The sequence below is a fragment of the Bos mutus genome, chromosome 11 (genome assembly GCF_027580195.1).
Source record: "Bos mutus isolate GX-2022 chromosome 11, NWIPB_WYAK_1.1, whole genome shotgun sequence".
Taxonomy (NCBI): domain Eukaryota; kingdom Metazoa; phylum Chordata; class Mammalia; order Artiodactyla; family Bovidae; genus Bos; species Bos mutus.
The window spans coordinates 103,242,616-103,267,696 of record NC_091627.1 but is presented as its reverse complement, the minus strand read 5'-3'; the positions used below and the strand labels follow the sequence as shown (position 1 = coordinate 103,267,696).

General features: G+C 38.9%; 1 protein-coding gene across 1 annotated transcript in view; it reads right to left on the bottom strand.

The window, feature by feature from the left end:
- The window catches only part of TMEM131 (transmembrane protein 131), a 180,851-nt gene that overhangs the window by 58,049 nt on the left and 97,721 nt on the right, over positions 1–25,081 (bottom strand). Inside the window, 4 exon segments of the mRNA XM_070380002.1 lie at positions 905–985; positions 5,737–5,859; positions 8,446–8,562; positions 19,566–19,689. Of these exon segments, the coding sequence (XP_070236103.1) occupies positions 905–985; positions 5,737–5,859; positions 8,446–8,562; positions 19,566–19,689 (445 nt within the window).

Below are 25,081 nucleotides of genomic sequence, written 5' to 3'. Positions count from 1 at the left end.
CTAAAAAATGTCCCCTGCACATCCCTTCCTTCCCTGGTTGAGACTGGTCAGATGACAGAATCAAGAGGTGGTGTGTTTTTAAATTAACAGGGCAATTAACAAAGAAACTTTGATCTTCAGAACTTATTCATGTGGTGAAGTCTACGTGTCTTCAATTATGGATAAGCAGTGATTTTAGCGACAAGCACTACATATTCTATGCCTTTCCCTTTTCTGATTAAAGCTGAGTAGACAACATTAAAGAATAAAAACAATCCTCCTATGGCAGGAACCTTTGCAAATTAGGTAATGGCTACCTATTCATTAATCTGGTTAATATTTGCTAATATTCTCCAAGAGAAAGTGGTTCTCTCACCACTTACACAAACTACTGATACATCTTCAACAGCATTAAATGTGGATGTACTGAGAGATCACCTAAGAACTTAGTCTCTAAGTCATCACAAGAGCCTATGTTCCCTCTGCAAACGCCATCTCCGCCATCAACAATAAGTTTGAATGTTCAATTATGTACCTTTAAAAATACCATGAATCCCTTCCATGGTTTTTTCTTTTTTTTTTTTCTTCAGTTTTAGTGTAAAGCATATTATAAACGATTAGATTCAGAAACAACTTTACCAATATTATTCTGTAGAAGAATAGTTAAAATCTCTTCCTTTCCACACAGGGGGTTAAAGGTTCCACCAATTTTGTTCACTGCTCTTTCCAAAAATGATTAATACCACTCTACTACTCTCAGTCTCTCCAGTTTTCAAATATATTTGATACACATTTAATGCTAAGACAGTAATTATGGAGACATCACCCGTATTTCTTTGGGTGATAAGCAGTTATGTGTTTTCTGGTGCATGTAAGGAAATAACTGGTTTCAAGCGCTCTCACGCGAGAACACGTCTGCACTCACCCACAGCTTCCTGGTGCCTCCCTGCTGCCCTGTGGGAAGTTCAAGGTGAAGGTCTCCTCCACTAGAGTACATTTCTACAACCTGAGACAGAAGAGTACATGATGGTTAAGTAAAAATCATATTCTCGATGCAAGTGATTTGCTGTTATGTAGAAATGTTTGATGGCTTAATTGCGTCTATCAGAAAAAATTTAAAAAATGCTTATAGATACAAAGGATAAGTATTGGCAGGATAAGTATGGCGTCACAGCACCAGACGCAGTGCCCGTATGTATAAGCACTGGTGCAATATTTAATTAAACAGGTAACTTCAAAATATCAAACTCAAAAATAGTGTAGCTGTTTCAGAGACTGGATTTTAGAAAATCCATCTGGAGGACATATATTTTTGTATTTTCCCAAGGAAACAGCTTCTGGAAAGAATCAAATTTTAGAAACACACATTTTGTATTTCTTATAGTAATACAAGTTCTTCTTTATTCACATATCAACAACAAGACCCAGTAGCAGATCTATTAACTATTGTAACTGTGACACATGCTCAGTCGTTCAGTCGTGTCTCTTTGTGACCACATGGACTGCAGCCTACCTGCCAGGCTCCTCTGTCCATGGGATTTTCCAGGCAAGAATACTGGAGTGGGTTGTCATTTCCTACTCCAGGGTATACTCCCGACCCAGGGATTGAACCTGTGTCTCCTGCATTGGCAGGCAGATTGTTTACCACCGAGCCACCTGGGAAATCCTAATTGTGACACAGTGAAGTGCATATCATATTGATAGGCAACAGTATCAATGCAGAATTAAAATATCTGATGTGTTCTGCAAGCAAAATCACAGGTACTATTAATATCTCTGTGGCTTGTACCTATACCCATTTTTTTTTTTAGCTAATAATTTCTTTAAATTTTTTTTTCTTTTTACAGTGTTGCGCTGGTTTCTGCTATACAACAATGCAAATCAGCCATAACTACACATTTTTAAAAAACAGCTGTACTGAGGTATGATTCATGTACAATAAAACTCTACATTTTGAAAGTGTACAACGAGATAGATTCTGACATGTACATGAAGATGGAATGAAGCTACCATCACAATTATGATATTAAGTAAACCGTTTACCTCCCAAAGTTTCCTCACACCTTCTGCAATCCACCTGCCACTCTCGGCCCTTTCCCATCCCCAGGCACCGCTGAGCTGCTGTTGGCCACTCAAAATTAGTCTGTGTTTTCTAGCATTTTATATAAATGGGAGCATACAGTGTATACTCATGTCTGGTTGCTTTTATTCAGTGTAATTATCTTGAGATCTATTACGTTGTTTTTTTTACTAACAGTTCATTTCTTTTTTGATTTTATGGATATGCCACAATTCTAGATCCATTCACTTGCTGATGAACATCTGGGTTGTTTCCAGTTTTTTGGTCATTACAGATAAAGCTGTTATGCACACCACATTTCTGTGTGGACATCTGCTTTTCTTTCTCTTGGGTAAACAGCAAGGAACAGAAGGGTCGTATGCCTCTTTGCTCATATAAAGAAAAGGAGCCTTTTGTTTAAAGGAAGGTTATCCTACCTCTTAAAAATAAAGAATATATTTAATTAAATGCAAATCTGGGGTGAAGAATGAGAATGGGTGGAAAACCTTTCCTTGTCTCTCACAAACCAGGAGTACACAAAAAAGGACAAAGCAGGACAGACAGTAACACTTTAGTATATGCTTAAAGGCTTTTGTTTCTGGTGGGTGTGGTTGTTACTGTAACGATTTACCCAAGACTAAGGAGCTACGGTCTTGTCTCTGTCTTAATACTTGCCTTCCAATGTATTACTGTTCCCCTTCAGTACTGACTGTGCTAACAGCGCCTTAACTGATGGGGTGACTTATAGGACTTTTTCTGTAAAACCAGAAAACACCGTGTGTTATTTCATTTAGAAATCTTCCAAGGTATTAAGGAAACAAGCCTAACAAAGTTTGAAAACAAGATTAAAAGGTTGAATCCTGACAAGAGGGAAGGGAATATGGAAATGCGGACAGATAAAGGCTAAATTATAAAATCAAAGGGAAGATAACATTGAAACTAGAACAACAGACTCCTGATTTTCAGTCCCCTGCTAGTTGTTTCTAATTTAATAAAGTTTAGGGGGAAAAGGATTTCAATGATATATACAAATGATAATTTATGTTAAAAACAGAATACCAGGAGGAACGTTAATTTCAGAGTGCCCCCGTACGTGTACACAAGCATACAGAGAAAGGCCTGAGGAGACACACCGAGGTTACACGAAGGTTATCAGTGAGGAAGGGTTCTGGCCAGGAGCTGTGATAACAACAGTCATTTAAATCACTTGATATAAAATAAAACTCAAGGTTCAGGGCCTCGGCCACCCTAGCCACAAGTTCACATGCTCAGCAGCCCCAGTGGCTGGCGGTTCCTGTACGGACAGAGCAGATACAGAACGCTCCCATCGCACCAGAAAGTTCTGCGGGACCGTACTGGACTGGAAGGCAGCAAGTTCAAGGGGACTTCCGCCTTACACATTTGAACTGTTAATAGTTTTCAGTGAGAACATACTTGTGTGTTAGTGTTGTATAAAGAACAAATGAGGTGTAATTTCTTGCTTTACAATACTTTCTTAAATTTGAGGACAAGTTCATGACACACAGGACTATCAGGTTAAGAGTGTCTTCCATACAACCTTCCAGTTTAAAAAGCAATTAAGTTCCGGGCATGTGACAGACAGGACAGTGACCATAGTTAATACCAACACTGTAACTGCACATTTCAAAGTTACTAAAAGAGCAGATCTTAAAACTTCTTATCATAAAAAAAAAAGTTTTGTAATTATGTGTGGTGATGTTGCTAACGAGACTTACTGTGGTGATCGTTCTGTGATATACACAGAATCACTATGCTGTACACCTGAAATTAACACAGTGTTATATGGCAGTTATACCTCAAGTAAACAGTGTCCATCAGGAAGAGACTTGGATTTTCTCTCTCAAAAGCAACCAAAAAAATTGCCTTCCAGAGATAATCTATTGGTTCTTTTTTTTTTTTTTTTGACAGGGCCCTGTGGCATGTGGGATCTTAGTTCCCAGACCAGGGATCGAACCAGTGCCCCTGCATTGGAATCTGAGTCTCAACCACTGAACTGCCAGGGAGATCCCAATCTACTGGTTCTGAGAGAGCAACCCTGGCTTTCCATTTGCTCTCCTGTGCGTTGATGAAAAGCGTACTGTGATAATACTGAACTGAAGTGTTACGTGACTGGAAAAGGACTAGACAAGCCAAAGAAAAAAACTCAATATTGAATTCAGAGATAGTTGTTCTCGACGGTAGTCTGAGGACTCAAAAGGCTGAGGAGCAAAGACACAGACTGTAAGGCTACTTAAGTATTTTAACTAGGCTGGCCAACATCTGCTGAGTCTGTAACCTCCATCTCTCCCAGCAGAAAACAAGACCCTCAGTCCGCGGTGGGGCGACCACGGAGGCGGTGCATCCCTGGGGCTCTGTGACACTGCTGCTGCAGCTGCACATGGCAGCTCACACAGCAGGGCCTGAGAGAACGAGAGGACAGTTCTTATTTCTTGGACTCAAAAATAGTCAAGAAAAGAAAGCAGCAAGAATTTACGAGGTTTCTGTATAGTTTTGTGGTAAAAGTTAGCTGAAACAGGGAAAGTACACCATTCCCCAAAGCAGCAAAAGGATATAAACGAAGACTGATGATGGAGAGGAACTGTCTCAAGCAGGAGACAAGGCACTTTCCTCTTTCACGACGAAGATCCTCAGCTACATATAACCAGAATTTGGAGGCAGTGTTTTTATCAATGGCTATCTTCACCCAATGGCAGCTGAGTTTGCAGGGAACCCTTGCTTGCTACCTCAGCATACAACTCCCAGGCATTTCACAAACCCAGATCTGAATATCTCATTGTATTCTTCCTTGTTTTCCTCTTCACCGTTTATGAGCCTTTCTACCAGGGAGTGCTAGGATGACAAAACCCACTTTCGTCGTCAAAGCTCAGCGGCTCATACAACACACAGTGTTTATCCTTCACCTGCTATTTTCAAGCTACTGCTCAGTTCTTCAGTGTTGGTCCTGAAGAACTCCATGGGCCCTGGGAGTAAACATTATTCTGGAAAGTATTCGTATATCCTTCCACACAGACAACACAGCTAGAAGCTACAATGGCAACAAGTGTCCATGGCTGGAAGTCACTGGGGAGCCGGGGTGGGGATCTGAGGAAATACCTGCAGGAGCGACACCAGCCACTCCCACCGTGTTAGAGACAAGGGCTGGGTGAGGAGGGATTTCAAAGGTGGAAATATGATTACTAAAAGACTGCGTAAGATCAGGAGTTGGATTTTTCAAAGTAAAAAAATAAGATGGCTTTTAATCAATGGTTCTATATTATCCTTTCCTTGGATTTTAATTTCCAGGCTGCCATCACCCAATATTTAGTATTACTAGAAATAAATACAAATAGTGGGTTTAAAATTTTAAACTGGGCCAGAAGGAGCTCAAGAAAGAAAAGTAGGGGCCTCATATAGATGAAAACTCTTCTTAAATTAAATGCAGAGCCACTTAAAACTAACACCAGAGAAACCAGTCATTTTAAAAATGGTTCCAAAAATTCAATAACCACACTGATATAACCTCAGGTTCAGACTACAAGCAGCATTAAAAGAATACCTTGCTTCAGTACTACATACTGGCATATATTTTAAAAACCTGTTTTAGGTAATCTAAAAACTGTAAAAGACTGAGATTTCACACTAAGCATTAATTTCCACTGAAGTGAAACACGTTAAAAAAATCACTGCTATAAACTCACCTGTAAAGGCTCGCTGTGAGGATTGTGTATGTTTATTATGGGTGAGAAACTGCTATTCACAGGGACTCTGGCCCCAAGGAATGGCCTTAATCGGTATGGATTTGGAACTCCAACACCAAATACCTGTTTCCAAGTAGAAAAAAAAAAGCAATCTGAGTAGCTTTTATAGTTTTAGATAACATTTTTATAGTTACAACTGATTGATTTAGGGAAAACTGGTGAGTTTACTTATGGAAAAATCTTAATTCTTTTAAAAAGGAACACACATGTAGTTTCTGTACTTGACTATCAGTTGATCTGAGATGCACATATATCTTAAGAATATGGAGAAGGCAATGGCACCCCACTCCAGTACTCTTGCCTGGAAAATCCCATGGATGGAGGAGCCTGGTAGGCTGCAGTCCATGGGGTCGTGAAGAGTTGGACATGACTGAGCAACTTCACTTTCACTTAAGAATATATATATTCATATTTATATACATTAAATAACATACATATACATTTGGAATGATTTCTATAATATATTAGAAATTAAAATGCTAGCAGTCCTTCATGAAGTCATGGGAAAGACAAAAGAAAAACAGAGAATCCTGATTTCCCTGTTTCAATCACCTGAAGATGGCTCTAGGGCCCAGACAATCTCTTAACGACCAAGCCCAGTCCCAGGTCATTCCTACATGGGAATGTGGGCTGACCAACAGGGTGAGCCAATCACTCAAATGACAAACATTTATTAAGTGCCTATGAGGTGCTGGGCACAGGTATGTACAGTTGTGAATAATTCAACAGTGAACAAGATGCATAATGTGCCTGTCCTTATGGAACTTAAATTCTAGTATGAGGGACAGATAACAATAAAAAGGTTTTTAAAAAATGGATAATGTTATATAGAGCAAACAGTTGGAGTAAGGATGGGAAAATTCTTTCAGAGAGGGTGGCCAGGGGAGGTGATGTGAACTGATGTCACCTGAACGACGAGAAGAAGCAACAATGACTCTTCAGCAAGGGGAAGTATATAGGCAAAGGGCTGGAGGCAGGAAAAGGCCTGGCTTGTTGGAAGACAAAGAAAAAGCTGAGAATCATGGTCAAATGGGATGAGATGGGACAGCTAATATGGGAGTCAGATCCTTAGAGCCTTGCTGGCTTTGCTCAGAAGCGTGCATTTTGCTCTAAGAGCAGTGTCAAAGCATAAAGATTTACATGAGGGGCTGACTGGATGTGGTTTATGTTCAGAGAAGATCATCACGGCTACAGCATGAACAATGGACCGGGGCAGGGGCTGTGGAGGAGAGGAAGGACAGTCAGGAGGCTCTGTGTCACCCAGGGAAAGGTAGGGCCGGCTGGCCTGGGAGACAGTAGTGGTGCTGGAGAGGAGAGAGACATTTAACAGCAAGATGTGGTGAAAGACTAGGTGTGGGGAGGTGAAGATGGATGGCAGCGAGGCGCACCTTGAGAACAACCCGACCACAACCTCAGGTCACCCATGGTCAGCTGGGGGTGCCTCTGGAGGGCACAGTTCTTTCCAGTTTCATGGAGGTCTTTTGATTTACTCAACAAGTATATGCCAAGTGCTCTGTATAGCACGTCAGAGTCACTCATCCATACTGGCTTCCAAAGTTTACTCAATGCCTATCAAATGACTATTAAAGACTTACTCACCATAAATAAGCATAAGATATGATGTCTGACTAATACGAATGCTTACTCTGACAGTGATTTCCAAAATACACAAATAATTTACAAAATACATGAAGCATTCTGGGTAACTGAGAAGAAATATTCAAAAACAAGCATAAAAACTGTAAAGTAAGATACTAGCTAAGTAAGGATTTGAGTTCCATGGGCAGTACAGCTCAGTGATTAATAGGATGGTCTTTGTAGCTATAAAGACATGGATTTGAATCCCTGCTCAACAACTTACCATTAGCATAAGCAAAATTGTTTACCCTTTTTAAACTTCACCTTCCTCATCTAAAAAAATGAGAAGGACAGTATCTGTAACGCAGGCAGAAGTGCACGTAAAGTGCGTAGAACTGTGCCAAATAAATTATTTCTTTGCAATCTTGCTATATAAAAAATTCCGATTCAAAAACACTAGCTTTCTTTAATAATCCAAACCATGATTGTACATACAAAGTGTTAGCTGCTCAGTCGTCTCCGACTCTTTGAGACTCCATGGACTGTAGCCTGACAGGCTCCTCTGCCCATGGGATTTCCCAGCCAAGAATACTGGAGTGGGTTGCCACTCCTTTCTCCAGGGGATCTTCCTGACCCAGGGATTGAACCTGGGTCTCCTGTACTGCAGGCAGTTTCTTTACCACTTGAGCCACCAGGGAAGATGAAAAATTTAAACAATATAATTACCAAAGAAAAACAGGCACACATCTTTTAATCCTGAAACTGTTATCACTTCATAAGTGTGCAAAAAGTAAAAATTAAAAAAAATCTAGAGGCACTGTGAAAATATTTTTAACTGTTCTTCTGCCAACCAATCTTATATTAACACTTTAGCTGTAGCTTTTAAAGATCATTTGTTCAGTCTGATTTGAATAGGGATATTCACAAATGCAGTTGTAAAGTATAAAAATGCTCTAACTCTAAACTCTTACATTTTCCCTGATCATGAGTTTTTGAAGAGTTCCCAACATGTGATAGGATGAAGATGAAACCTGTATTTTATAAATAATAAGATTTTATTCTGATTCTTACCTGGTAAGTGAATACCCCATGATTAGATGTATTAATAAATAAAGTATTTTCTACATTTCCCACTACTCTTGCAAGAAAAACTACATCAAATGATGTATTTCCTCCTGGAAGAATTTTCTGAAAAAGAAAAGTAGTAAGTTAAATTAGTGAAAAAAAAAAGTATCAGATCATAGTGACTATAAGTAGACAGCTAAAGTTCTCTAAAACGTCTTAGAATCATTTCCACAAACTAGCTTTTTCCTCCCAAAGGTTTACATTTTAAATTAGCCAAACTATTTTGCAATGGAAAAAAAAAAGATGTCTTCACATCGGCTTTCACATATCTTTGTCAATCACAATTCTAAAACCCTGTACAGCAGATGGTTCCCTTGGATTCTGTTCATTCAGTAATCACCAGGCTGGAATGAAGTGCCTAATTACAGGCTCCTTCAACATCAGACGATCAAGGAGGAGATGAGCGAAAGCCGAGCTTTTTATATAGATGTTCTACTCTACTCCTAAGCAGCCACTTGTACTATTCTAATAAGTAAACAAGCCCAGCCTCAACCTCTGTCACCCATTCACACAAGGCACAAAAAGTGCCAGCAACTTACATTATAAAAGAAAGGAGAGGAGAGGAGACCCCTCCTCTGACCTTGAGCAAACTGAGAATGTCACTGTGGTTTGCAAATAAAAATTTTATTACAGCAGAACAACAGGGCTGCTTCACGAAGTCTCTGAGACTATGAATGCAGTTCTGCCTGCAATGAAGCCTTAGAATGCATTTTAATATGCAAAGTCCTTAACTTCTCTCATTCTGCCTCTGTGGCTAGTACTCTAAATGCTCCCCAAATTATAGCCTAAAATCTATGGCACTGAGACTTCTGTCTACAGCTTTGGATACAGAAAGCTGGAAGAGCATCTTTCCTGTATTATAAAAAACAAAAATCATTTGAAAAATGGTAACCTTTCTTGTGTATCAATCAGCCCCCAATTTAATGAAAGACAAACACCTTCAAGAAGAGATGGTAACATTAAGTATGGCAGATAATGGGAAGAAGATGAGGTTAGCATTCAAGACAGTAAAATGAATTCAGCTAAAATTTTTATGCATTGCTAAACGTTGAGTGTGGGCTACACAACACGGTACATAGAAGCTTTGGAGTCTGATGGAGGTCACACTTGCCAAAAATCAGTAACAGGAAGATATATGGTAAACCCCTAAGCAGTTCAAAATGAAACAATACATTTCTAAGTAACCCACCAGTTAAAGTAGTAGTCACAAAGGAAATTTTAAAACATTCAGTCAACTGGAAATGAAAACACAGCATATCAAAATTTGTGAGCTGAGCTAAAGGAAATACTCGGAAGGAAAATTATAGTTCCCTTTGTGGCAAACTTTAAAATAAATTTAGTATGACTAAAGAAAAAAGAAAACAGTAGGAAAAGGCAATGAAGGCAGCACATCGCATGCTAACTTCAGTTTTAAATTATTTGCAGTGAAGTTATTCATCTTTGTACCACATCAGTCCCTGACCACCTGCTCCCTTGGTGATCTCACCTAGGTCTGGGCTTCCCATCTTTACCAGTGACTCCTACACTTTGTCTTTTTTTTCCCCTAGATTTCTTGATTTTAATTGGAAAAACTCAAACCAGAATGTGAAAACAAACCAACAAATGAAAGCCTCTGAATAGTCCTCCCTCCAGTGAATGCTTCTCCTTTTCCTTTGAGAGCAGTGGCTGCAGGGGGAGAGGGGATCACTGTAAAGCTACTTTTTTTTTTAATTAATTTTTTAATTGAAGTATAGTTGATTTACAGTGTTGCCTACACTTCTGTTTTAAGCCTAGTCCTTTCCCTCACACACCAAACTTAAATATCAATTGCTTACTTTGCACCTCCACCTGGACGTCCAGGAGATACGCCAAATCTAATCCGTCCAAAACTGAACCACTGGCTACACTCTTGAAACCTGCTCTACTCTCAGCCTTTCCCATCTCAGTTGATGGCAACTCCGTCCTCCCAGCTGCTCAAGACAAAATCTCTGGAGTCACTCTTGATGCTTCACTTCCTCTCAATCCCACCTCAGAAAATTCTGCTGCTGTCTTCAAAATACATCCCAAATCTGACAGCTTTCTTCATTTCTTCTCTGCTTAGAGCAATCTTGATATTCTGATATTAGTTTATAATAATAATAATCTAAAACTAATAATAACCCTGATATTCTGCAACAGCCAAGATAACTAGTGTCCTTTATTCTCCCCTTGCCCTTCTTGACTCTATTTCTGATAAACAGTGATCCTTTATAAAACATAACGCTATCATTCATTTCGCTGCTCAAAATCTGTGATAGCTTCCCATGTCATTCAGGATCAGAGCCCAAATCCTTATTACACCGTATAAGGCCCTTCACAGTCTGTCCCCTCCCACAACCCCTTTACTCCCCTCCTCACCCCTGCTCACTCTGGTCTAGCCACATGGTCCCCTGCACACTAGTCATGCTTTCATATCAGAGACCTCACTGACTGAGCCCTCTGTATGAAATGTCCTCCATATATTCCACTTCCCTGTATACATCTCCTTCAGTCTTCAGTTGTCACCTTCTGAATGAAGTCTTCCCTGACCCTCCTATTTAAATCTGGTGGTGTAAGACAGTCCTCCCTTTTGTTCCCTTTAACATATTAGATATCCATCCACAGCAGAAGTGCCTCTGTGGGACTTGTGGGATCTGTTGCCATACACCTGAAGACCTGGGAGCCATCCTGCCCACCTGTGTACCTGGAAACAGGCAAACAGACTTCTGCACAGGCTGCGGAACCAATGAACCGACCCCATCCTGTCTAGTTGCAGCTGGGAAAGAACCTGCAGAGTGCTGACCTGGGAAGATACCACTGGACAAGAGACAGCTCGCAGAGTCTACCTTTCCCAAGGAGGTATTCCAGCATGCCACTGGAAGCAAAAAAAAAAAAAAAGAACCTGGTTGCAGTGGAGACAGTAAGAGGAATTTTCCCAGGGCCAACTCCCCAACCCATGCTGAGGCAATACTGCATGAGACAGTGACCTCTCCTGGGTTGGGGGGAAGAGAGGAGAGCAGCCTGGTGGATTAATTCCTAGAAACACACAACCTACCAAGACTGAATCAGGAAGAAATAGAAAATCTCAGTAGACCAATAATAAGTAAGGAAATCAAATAAGTAATCAAAAACCTCCCCAAACAGAAAACTCCAGGACCAGATGGCTTCTCTGGTGAATTCTATCAAATACTTAAAGAAGAATTGATGCCAGTCTTTCTCAAATTCTTCAAAAATTAAGAGAAGGGAACATTTCCAAACTCATTTTATGAGGCCAGCATTACCTTGATACCAAAGCCAGACAAGGACACTACAAGAAAACTATAAACAATATCCCTGATGAATATAGACATAGAAATTCTCAAAAATTATCAGCAAAGTAAATCCCACTACACAACAAAAAAGTACTTGACAAAAATATATCTCATGATAAAAACCTTCAACTGAGTACAGAAGAAGCATACTCTGATATAATCAAGACCACATACAAACACCCAAAGCTAACATCACACTCAGTGATGAAAATTTGAGTTTTTCTTTAAGATCAGAAACAAGACAAGGGTGCCCACTCTTATTCAACACAGTACTGGAAGGCCTAAGTTAAAGCAATTGAGGCAAGACAACGAATAAAAGGCATCAGAAGTGGAAAATAAGAGAAAAAGTTGTTATTTGCAGATGATACAATATTACATAGAGAACATCCTGAAGACTCAACAAAAAACTACTACAACTAACCAACAAATTCTGTAAAGATGCAGGAGATAAAATCAACACATAGAAACCAATGTACTGGTATACTGGTGTACAGGCTATACACCAATAATGAAACATTTGAAGAAGAAAAAAAGCTTTTCTATTCATAGTAGTATCAAAAATAATACTTAGTAATAAATTTATCCAAGGAGGCGAAAGATCTGTATGATGAAAACTGTAAGACCTTGATAAAAGAAACTGTAAGACACAAACAAATGGGAAGATAACCTTTGTTTGTGGCTCAGAAAAGTTAGTATTTTAAAACGTTCCATACTAAGCAAACCCATCTACAGATTCAACGCAATCTTTATCAAAACCAATGACAGTTTAAACAGAAATAAACAATCCTAAAATTTGCACAGAAATGGAAAACAATAGTAAGAATATCAAAGTTGAAGGCATCATACTTCCTGCTTTCCAAGCACACCTTAAAGGTAAAGAAACTAAAACAGTATGGTTCTGGCATAAAGGCAGACATGTAGACCAACGGACAAACAGAGTCCAGAAATAAACCCCTGCATATACTGTTCATTTAATATTTCACACGGGAGCCAAGAATACTCGATAGGGAAAGGTTGTATCTTTAATAAATGGTGTTAGGAAAACTGGATAACCACACATAGAAAAATGAAACTGGACCCATATTTTACAGCACTCTCCAAAATAACTCAAAATGGATTAAAGATTTAAAATATATAACCTCATACCACTAAACTCCTAGAAGAAAACAGGGATAAAACTCCTAGAAGAACATAGGGAAAAAACTCCTTGACACTGGTCTGTACAATGATGACAATATGATATCAAAAGCAGAAGGAACAAAAGCAAAAAATCAGTAAGAGAATGCATTAAAAAGCTTCTACATAGCAAAAGAAATTATCAATGAAATGAAAAGGCAACCTATGGAATGGGAAAAAATATTTGCAAACTGGACTTCCCTAGTGGTCCAGTGGTGAAGAATCCACTTGCCAATGCAGGGGACATAGGTTCAATCCCTGGTCCAGAAAGATTCCACATGCCAAGGGGCAAATTAACTCTTATATCACAACTACTGAGCCCATGCTCTAAAGTCCATGAGTCGCAACTACTGAGTCAATGCACCAAATTACCAAAACCTGAACACTCTAGCTTTATTGACTATGCCAAAGCCTTTGACTGTGTGAATCACAATCAACTGGAAAATTCTGAAAGAGGTGGGAATACCAGACCACCTGACCTGCCTCTTGAGAAGCCTGTATGCAGGTCAGGAAGCAGCAGTTAGAACTGGACATGGAACAACAGACTGGTTCCAAATAGGAAAAGGAGTACGTCAAGGCTGTATATTGTCACCCTGCTTATTTAACTTATATGCAGAGTACATCATGAGAAATGCTGGGCTGGAAGAAGTACAAGCTGGAGTCAAGATTGCTGGGAGAAATATCAATAACCTCAGATATGCAGATGACACCACCCTTATGGCAGAAAGTGAAGAAGAGCCTCTTGATGAAAGTGAAAGACAAGAGTGAAAAAGTCGGCTTAAAGCTCAACATTCCGAAAATTAAGATCATGGCATCCGGTCCCATCACTTCATGGCAAATAGATGCGAAACAGTGGAAACAGTGGCTGGTTTTATTTTTTGGGGCTCCAAAATCACTGCAGATGCTGACTGCAGCCAGGAAATTAAAAGACACTGAATCCTTGGAAGGAAAGTTATGACCAACCTAGACAGCATATTCAAAAGCAGAGACATTACTTTGCCAACAAAGGTCCATCTAGTCAAGGCTATGGTTTTTCCAGTGGTCATGTATGGATGTGAGAGTTGGACTATAAAGAAAGCTGAGTGCAGAAAAATTGATGCTTTTGAACTGTGGTGTTGGAGAAGACTCTTGAGAGTCCCTTGGACTGCAAGGAGATCCAACCAGTCCATCCAAAAGGAGATCAGTCCTGGGTGTTCATTGGAAGGACTGACGATGAAGCTGAAACTCCAATACTTTGGCCACCCATGCAAAGAACTGACTCATTTGAAAAGACTCTGATGCTGGGAAAGATTGAAGGCAGGAGCAGAAGGGGATGACAGAAGATGAGATGGTTGGATGGCATCACCGACTCAATGGACACGAGTTTGGGTAAACTCTGGGAGTTGGTGACGGACAGGGAGGCCTGGCATGCTGCGGTCCATGGGGTTGCAAAGAGTTGGACACGACTGAGCGACTGAACTGAACACTCAAGAGCCTGTGCTCTGCAACAAGAAAAGCCATCTCAGTGAGAGGCCTGTGCACCACAACTAGAGAGCAGCCCCTACCTGGTGCAACTAGAGAAAGCCCATATGCAGAAACAAAGACCAGCACAGCCGAAAATAAATAAACAAAAATATGTGCAAACCAGATAATGGATAAAAGGGTAATACCCACAATATATAAAGAACTTACACAACTCAATAACAAAAAACCAATCTGATTTTAAAATGCACAGAGGAACTAACCCACCATTTTTCCAAAGAAGACATCTAAATGGCCAACAGATACATGTAATGATGTTCAATATCACTGATTACCAGGGAAATGCAAATCAAAACAACAATGAGATATCAGCTCACAACTGTCATTAACAGAAAAGTCCTGGTAAGGATGTGGATGTCCTTTCATACTGTTGGTAAGACTGTAAATTGTTTCAGCCACCATGGAAAACAGTATGCTGCTGCTGCTGCCAAGTCGCTTCAGTCGTGTTCAACTCTGTGCGACCCCATAGACGGCAGTCCACCAGGCTTCCCCGTCCCTGGGATTCTCCAGGCAAGAGTGTATAGAGATCCTCAAAAAATTAAAAATAGAATCACCATATAATCCAATAATCCCACTTGCATATAAAGCCAAAGGAAATGAAAACAGGATATTGAAGAGATACATGCACTTTCACGTTTACTGCAGCATTATTCACAATAGTTAAGATACGGGAACAACTTAAGTGTTTGGCAACACACGAAAGGATAAAGAAGTTGTGTTGTATATTCATATCCATGGAATATTATTTGGCCATAACAAAAAAAAAAATCCTGCCATTTGTGATATGGAGGGCCGTGAGGACATTATGCTAAGTGAGATAGACAGTGAAAAACAATCACTTCTCCGTGCAACCTAAACACATAGAACTTATAAAAGCAGAGAGCAGAATGTTGGCTATCAGACTCTGGGTGGTGGGGAAATTGGAGACAGGCTGTTTAAGGGGATGAATGCTGTTTGAGGGAACATTTTTTACATTTTATAAAAAATGGCATCGTATTCTATTCTACAATGTGCTTTTTTTTTACATATTAACATATTATTCCATACAAACAGATACAAATCTGATTCTTTTTATTATCTGTATAATAATATTTGCATATTACTGGCTCTACCACATTTTGTTCAATTTCCAATAACATGCATGGATACCAGAATTTAAGCTGAAATAGAATTAAAAATGTCCAGGTCTTTATATATAATTAAAAAGTATGATTAATTGCCAGTAATGACCTTCAACCCATGAGAAGAGATTATTACACATACTAAAATCAGATCAGATCAGATGCTCAGTCATGTCTCACTCTTTGCGACCCCATGAATCGCAGCACGCCAGGCCTCCCTGTCCATCACCAACTCCCGGAGTTCACTCAGACCCACGTCCATCGAGTCAGTGATGCCATCCAGCCATCTCATCCTCTGTCGTCCCCTTCTCCTCTTGCCCCCAATCCCTCCCAGCATCAGAGTCTTTTCCAATGAGTCAACTCTTCGCATGAGGTGGCCAAAGTACTGGAGTTTCAGCTTTAGCATCATTCCTTCCAAAGAAATCCCAGGGCTGATCTCCTTCAGAATGGACTGGCTGGATCTCCTTGCAGTCCAAGGGACTCTCAAGAGTCTTCTCCAACACCACACTTCAAAAGCATCAATTCTTCGGTGCTCAGCCTTCTTCACAGTCCAACTCTCACATTCATACATGACCACAGGAAAAACCATAGCCTTGACTAGACGAACCTTTGTTGGCAAAGTAATGTCTCTGCTTTTGAATATGCTATCTAGGTTGGACATAACTAAATGAGTAAAAACTTCATTTTAGCCATGGGTTGAAGCAAAGTTATCCTAGTTAATCTGTAATTAACCCAAAAAGGTAATCAAACAAAAAGTTCTATACGACCAAGGAAAAATAGTTCTTGTTTGCTTACTAATAAGGGACCCAAATCTTATCTTAATCAAAATTTGACTATTACAGAGTATTAAAAATATCTGTATTCTTTATAACAAGCCATACATTATGTATTTTATGGTCAATATGCAGTCTAGCCATGGAGATGAATAGGTCTAGACATGGAGATGAATAGGTCTCAACTGCAGTTTTAATATTATGTAATTTTAATTATAATTAGACAATTACAGTTAATCAACATAATTATAACCACAAATAATTATTAGGAGTTATATATAGAAAAATAAATTGTCACACAACCACATTCCTTTTATTACCCTTGTTCTTGACTTCCAGGTAATATGTATTATTTATATGGGGTTAAAAAAAATGGTTGTGTAATACTTGGCCTTTTAAATAATGACTACTCTTTTTTGTGTTTCCTACTGGTTAGTTAATGTATGTATGATACTGGTTAATAATCAAAAACCTAAGTGAGTTACAGAAAATGTTTTATTCTCAAAGAAATATGATCTGACCAGGAATTCTAAAGATGACAAGACAACTAGACTTAGGATAAATATATAGAAAGGGCCTGCTCTCTTGGACATGAGAAACTCTCTTTATTTTTCCCCAAAGGCTCCAATGATAGGCATAAAATTAAGTGGAAGAGAAATAAGGTTCCCTCTTCTCAAGAGTTAATTCCACCTTTCCACTTCTTGAGCTTCTGAAGTCAGTATCTTACTGTAGGGAATAAAGATGAAAATCAAGAAGAATAAGAAAATAACAACTTAAGACAGCACAGATTTTGGCTATCTCCTTTCAAGCTAAATCTAGAGTACCTAAACGTAAATTCTGATAGGTGTAAATAATTTTATTGTTTAATTCCACCTCCTGACAGTGGAAAACACAGATTGGCTTTTAACTTGTTCTTTGACTACATACACATTGAGTTTATCTTTTGAAGAACTTTCAGAGAGACTATTCTGTTTGCCTAAGATTCATGTGTTGAAATAAGTCCCTAGGAGAGCCAGTCCAGAAATGTCAAATTGGTGACCTTTAACTAGTTTTCTTTGGTCTACATTGTCTTTCAAAATTGACTTCATTTATCATTTGTAAATATCAGGAGATTATCATATACAAGTCCCTACTTCTGACTCTTCTTGGAAAATCATAACTGTGCATGAGCTTACATTCCCATGTGGCCACCGGTGGCTAGAGTGGAGTAAGGGCTGGTCCCTCTGGATGGGCCGTGTGCTCTGCAGGTCACCTCGCTGGCCACTTGGTCTGCACTGTCTACACGGCCCCTTAAGAACCTATCTGTAACTCTGCTATCTATTTGGCTGCTGTGTATTGTGACAGGAACATTAAAAATGTAAAAACCCTGGCCTTTAACAAGGATGAAGCTTGATGCTTAGAAACAACAAAACACTGCTTGAACTAGCAAATTAAGTTAACAAGATAAAAATAAAATCTGTAGTGTAGTTGTAAACTACTTTTAAACTGCTTTCATGTCACTTTACTATTTTGCCTTTTAACCCAGCATGTCTCTACACTTTGGCAATGCCTGAAAGCTGGATGATTCCATTTGTACCTAAGTGTGTCTCCATACACAGACTAACATACATGAGCCACACCACAGCTTCTTATGACACAAATCCCTAGGGAAGCCAGCGGCATACCTAGACCTTCACACTGATTCCTGTCACTAACTGCAGGACGACAGGCAAAGCCATCAGGGTCCAGCTCTTCATTGGTGGAACGTGGGTACCAGGCCAAATGAATATACACACACGTTTCTCCTAGCACTGGGATTCAACTGCTCAGACCATCAGTATATTTACAAAAATAAACAAAGAACAACTCAGCACAATAAGCAAATTAAAACTTTATCATCAAAATATGCCAACTTATCCATTCCTTGTTTACAAGATAGTTTTCAATTTAAAAAATGTCAAGATTATATGCCTTGTTTTTACACTAGAAGGTGCTACTTAAGGACAACGTGATGAAATAGGATTTTAGAAAGAAATGCAAAAATTGAAATAACTGATTAAAATTTATACACTAAAAATTAATTATTTAGTTTTATCTCTTCAAAGGAGTCAGGGAAAATCCTGGGAAGATGAAATTAGACTTCATTAATTTACTTTCCTCTGATATTTGCTATTTAGGTAATTATTTTGGAAGTCTACGTATTAAAGCTTAATGCATTCTCTCAAATTCAAAATTTATTCAGATCAATTTTTTGTCAAGGTTTTTTTTATAGAAACAAGTTTGCACAGTATCTATAAAAATGATTATAAGTAAAATTTTAGAGGATGCGTGTGTAGGATTCTAAACAGGCCCCCAAATTTCCTGCCCTCACTTTGTGACTGTGGATGTGGGGAGATGTCACACCTGTGATTTGCATTATTTGATAAAAAGGATTCTGCAGATACAATGAGATTATCAGTCAGCTCACTCTAAGTTAATAAAATAAGGAGACTGCCAGGTGGTCTTGACCTAATGACATGATGAAAGCAGAGTTTTCTCCACTGGTGGTGGAAGAGGAAGCCAAAGATTTCTGGAGCATGAGCAAGATGTGACACACAAGCGCTGGTTTGAAGATGGTGACGAGGAGAGTGGGTGCCTCAGGGAACCGGGAAAGGTCTCTGGCCAACAGCCAGCAATGAAACCTCAGTCCTACAAGCACAGGGAACTGACGTCTGCTGACAGTGTGAATGAATCTGGAAGTGGATTTCCCGAGTCTCAAGTCAAGGACTCAGCCCAGCTGACATCTTAATTAAAACCTTACTAAAGCTGGAGCAAAGAACCCACTGAAAGGTGACTTACAGAACCACAAGCTAATGGGTGGGTGTTTCTGGTGCTTTATTACTCACAAAAAGAGAACCAACACAGCGCTGAGGATTTACCTATTATTAGGAAGGAAAGGAAAACCAACTGAAGACGTCAATACTGCATTTTCCAGCGTGCTTAAGTTTCAAAGCTGATTTGTCAGGCTGTTTCATGTTAAGAAAACCAATGTGTGCTGAAGAGCAGAAGTGGTAATTTTCAGGAAATGGGGCAAACTGAAGTCCAGAATAAATATGGAACATTCAAATTAGATTTTAGTTACAATAAGATAAATAAAAACATCTAGACTTTCAAACTCAAGAAACGTCAAATGTAGTGGAGAAACTTACCCTATTTTGAAAAAATGATGCATGAAAATGTGATGTGGTAGCAGATATTGATACTAAAGTAATAGTTTCTTCAGAACTAGGATTATGTAAGTAAACTTTTTCCATTTTTGGCATTCCAACTGGTCTGTAAAAACAAAAAGAAAATGGTCACAAATATTCAAAGGCAATTTAAAGTGCTACAGTTAATTTCTGCTTGTTAAAAAATTAATCATCAAAATTATTTAGACAAATATACCAATATACCCAATATATATACAAAATACCCAAATATACAGACTTATTACACTGATTTATATCTAAAGTTACACATAAAATGCATTCATTAGCTATTCAGCAAATAAAATTTCTGAGTGCCAAGTGTATGTCCCACACTGAGTCAGGTACTGGGAGGTAAGGGGGCAAGTCTCCACTCAGATAAAGCTTACAGTCTAGGAGGAAGCAGGCAAGGAACCAAATGGTCAGATCCCTTTCTTCCTGCAACACTACCTGCCTCTCTAATTCTGAATCTTCTCCTTCTCTCCCCAAATTCCCACTGATAAATGCTCTTCAATTTAGAAGGCAAACTTTAGTGGCAAAGGTATGTGAGTAGATCTGCCTCATGAGTTAGGAGCTATTATCTTCATTTTACAGGCGAGGACACTACGGCCCAGAAAGCATAATAACATGCCTAAAGGCACACTTGGAGCCTCATTTGAATCCAAGGCATTTGGCTCTGGTCCCTGCTCTAACAATAAAAAGCACGCACTCAAGATCTGATATCCACAGATTTCTTTAATGTTCTCCTCAGGATCCAAGGTATAGTTTGTCTTGAAAGTGAACCCTCCTCAGTATGCGGTCCTCTTCCATTGCTAATCACGTTTGTACAGGCTGTCTCACTCGACAGCTTAAGAGAATTCTATAATATAATGTAATGTAAATTATTTTTCAGAGTGCTCCCTACTTATCTGACACCTATCTTATTTCCTCAACAAGATAATCAGTACTCTAACAACAAAGGTTATGTCATACACGCACTGTGTATCCTCATATAGCCTAGCACAGAACCAGGCATGTGGTGAAAGTGTGCGTGGGAGAGCCTGCCCACTCTTCCCCCATCTTTACCTCAGGGTTATGAAAGTCCCTGTCACCTGGCGTCAGCCTGTAACCGTGGCTCCCCACGTCTCTGCCGCTTGGGCCAGGCTGGCTCCGTGTTCGACCCCCACACCTTTACCAACGTCTCTGCTCTGCTTTCCTGCCTACCTTCTGTGCGAAACAAAACCCTCATGTTCTAATTCAATTACACTTTTACAAGATCCTCTTATACAATCATTTTGTCCTATGTTTGCTGAAATTTTATTTCATCTGTATAAACTGCAAATTTTAAGTAGCTGGCAGAGCTAGAATTGCTTTATATATGGAATAGTGCACTCCTGAAGCTGGAAAAGTTAAACCAAGAATTAAAAATAAGCATAATGGAGTATATGTAGAGCGATATGGCAAGATACTAGCAAAATGAGATAATCATATAGAAAAATGAGAGAAAATATTAGCAATAAACATAGGTAACAGATTGGCTAGGGAGACAAAATCTCTTCATGACTGACAAGATAAGATTGACAATTTAGCTCAGAATTCAGCAAGAAAGAATACATATTTAGAACATTTTAAAAGACAGAGCTATAAAAATAAAAAGAAAAACAGATATGTAGGGCATAACTAGAAGTGGCAATATTTGGAAAATAGAGTGTAGGAATATCTGAAGAATATGGACAAAAAATGGGTAAAACCCAAAATTTTAAAAAAGAAATTGATTGATTATGAAATGTCAACAAGGAGAGATGAGGAAACCCTGCACTTATGCACACAGTAAAATTTAAAAAGCTGTAAGAATTCTTCATACATGATGGATGTAAGTTTCTTAGGAGATATTTGCAAATATTTGCTTCCATTCTGTGGGCTATCTTTTCATTTTCTTGATGGTGTCATTTGCAGCACAAAAGTTTTTAATTTTTATGTAATCCAATTTGTATATGTTTTTTGGTCACTTTTACTTTTAGAGCTATATCTAAGAAACCACTGCACAAAAACCACTGCAAAAATGGAGATATATTCCACTGTTTTCCTGTAAGGTTTTATAACTTAGCTTTGTTACATTTACATTTAGTTCTATGACACACTTTGTATTAATTTTTGTGTAGGGTATGAGGTAGAGATCCAACTTAATTCTTTTACATGTGGATATCTAGCTGTCTTAGCATCACCATCTGTTGCAAAGATTATTCTTTCTCCATTTAACAGTCTTGGCACCCTTGTCAAAATCAATTTACAATACATGTAAAGTTCTATTTCTGGAATATAAATTCTTCCCCACTTATCCACACTGCAGAGTTACTTGATTACTAAAGCTTTGTAGAAAGTTTTTGATATTGGGAACTGTCAGTCTTCCAATGCTGGTCTCCTTTTAAAACACTGAGACTGGCTATTCTGGATCCTTTTTATTTCCATGTGAATTTTAAGACCAGCTTGCCAATTTCTGCAAAAAAGTAAATTGTGATTTTGATGGGGACTGTGTTGAATCCACAGATCAATTTAGGGAGTACTGCCATTCTCATTTGTGTTTTCTGATTTATGAGTATGGGACAGATTCTATATACTTAGTTCTTCAATTTCTTTTGATAATGATTTGTCATTTTTAGTTTATAGTATTACTTTTGTTAAGTTTGTATATAAGTATTAAATATTTTATTATTTTTGATGCTATTATAAATGAAACTGTCTTAATTTTAAGACTCTTCACTGTTAGTATATAGAAATAAAATATTTCTGTATCTGATGTTTAGTTGCTAAGTTGTGTCTGACTCTTGAGACCCCACAGACTGTAGCTTGCCAGGCTCCTCTGTTCATAGGATTTCACAGACAAGAACACTGGATTTCCAGGGGATCTTCCTAACCCAGAGAGTAAACCCATGTCTCCTGCATTGGCAGGAGTATTCTTTACCACTGAGCCACAATGTTCAAACTATCATACAATTGCACTCATTGTACATGCTAGCTCAACATCCTTTAAGCTAGGCTTCAACAGTATGTGAACTGAGAACTTTCAGATGTTTCAGCTTTCAGATGTTTCAGCTGGCTTTCGAAGAGGCAGAAAAACCAGAGATCAAATTACCAATATTCACTGAATCATGGAGAAAGCAAGAGCATTCCAGAAAAAAACATATACTTCTGCTTCATTGATTACACTAAAGCCTTTGACTGTGTGGGTCACAACAAACGGCAGAAAATTCTTAGAGATGGGAGTACCGAAACATCTTACCTGTCTCCTGATGAAACCTGTATGCAGTTCAAGAAGCAATAGTTAGAACCAGACACGGAACAACGGTCTGGTTCATAGTCTGGTTCAAAACTGGCAAAGGAGTACGACCAAGCTGTATGTTGTCACCCTGCTTATTTAACTTCTGTGCAGAGTACATCAGACGAAATGCTGGGCTGGATGAATCAGAAGCTGGAATCAAGATTTCTGGGAGAAATACCAACAACCTCAGACATGCAGATGATACCACTCTAATGGCAGAAAGTGAAGAGGAACTAAAGAGATTCTTGATGAATGTGGAAGAGGAGAGTGGAAAAGCTGGTGTGAAACTCAACATTGAAAAAAACGAAGATTATGACATCCAGTCTTATCACTGAAGGGGGAAAAATGCAAGCAGTAACAGATTCTCTTTGCTTGGGCTCCAGAATCACTGCAGATGGTGACCGCAGCCATGAAACTGAAGGATGCCTGCTCGTTGGAAGGAATGCTATGACAAATCTAGACTGTGTGTTAAAAAGTAGAGACATCACTTTGCCAGCAAATGTTTGTATAGTCAAAGCTATGGTTTTTCCAGTAGTCATGTAGGCATGTGAGAGTTGGACCATAAAGAAGGCAGAGTCAAAACATGGATACTTTAGAACTGTGGTGCTGGAGAAGACTCCTGAGAGTCCCTTGGACTGCAAGGAAATCAAACCAGACAATTCTAAAGGAAATCAACACTGAATATTCATTTGGAAGGACTGTTGCTGAAGCTCCAACACTTTGGCCACCTGATGTGAAGACCTGACTCACTAGAGAAGACTCTGATGCTGGGAAAGATGGAAGGCAAAAGGAGAAGGGAGTGGCAGAGAATGAGATGGTTCAGTAGCATCACTGACTCAAAGGACATGAATTTGAGCAATCTCTGAGAGACAGCTGAGGACAGAGAAGCCTGGTGTTCTCCAGTCCATGGGGTTGCAAAGAGTCGGACATGACTTAGCAACAGAACAGTAACAACCTATTGATCTGATATCCTACAACCTCCCTAAATTCATTTATTCTGTATTTTAAAAAAGTGGACTACTTAGAATTTGTATGTATAAGAAGATAATATCTAAAAATATATAGTTTACTTCTTTCCAAATGCCATAGCAAAAGTGGGGTATCTAAGTCCCCAACTATTACTACTCAATTGTCTGTTTTCCCCTTTAGTTCTGTCAATTTTGCTTCCTGTATTTTGGATTTCTGTCATGTGTTTAGTTTTGTCTTGCTTTTTTCATATGACAATCTTGGTCTTTTAACTGGTGTGTTTAGACTATTTATATAAAATGCAGTTTTTTATGATTATGATTTTTTGATCTTTGTTAATTTGATTAATATGTGTCTTGGGGTGTTTCACCTTGGGTTTATCCTGTTTGGGACTCTCTGGGTTTCTTGGACTTGGGTGATTATTTCCTTCCCCATTTTAGGGAAGTTTTCAACTATTATCTCCTCAAGTATTTTCTCATGGTCTTTCTTTTTGTCTTCTTCTTCTGGGACTCCTATGATTCGAATGTTGGGGCATTTAATATTGTCCTGGAGGTCTCTGAGATTGTCCTCATTTCTTTTAATTCGTTTTTCTTTTTTCTTCTCTGATTCATTTATTTCTACCATTCTATCTTCTAGTTCACTAATCCTATCTTCTGCCTCCGTTATTCTACTATTTGTTGCCTCCAGAGTGTTTTTGATCTCATTTATTGCATTATTCATTATATACTGACTCTGTTTTATTTCTTCTAGGTCCTCGTTAAACCTTTCTTACATTTTCTCAATTCTTGTCTCCAGGCTATTTATCTGTGATTCCATTTTGATTTCAAGATTTTGGATCATTTTCACTATCATTATTCGGAATTCTTTATCGGGTATATTCCCTATCTCTTCCTCTTTTGTTTGGTTTGGTGGGCATTTATCCTGTTCATTTACCTGCTGGGTATTCCTCTGTCTCTTCACCTTGTTTACATTGCTGAGTTTGGGGTGGCTTTCTGTATTCTGGCAGTTTGTGGAGTTCTCTTTATTGTGGAGTTTCCTCGCTGTGCGTGGGGTTGTATGGGTGGCTTGTCAAGGTTTCTGGGTTAGGGAAGCTTGTGTTGGTGTTCTGGTGGGTGGAGCTGGATTTCTTCTCTCTGGAGTGCAATAAAGTGTCCAGTAAATTATGAGATGTCAATGGGTTTGGAGTAACTTTGGGCAGCCTGTATATTGAAGCTCA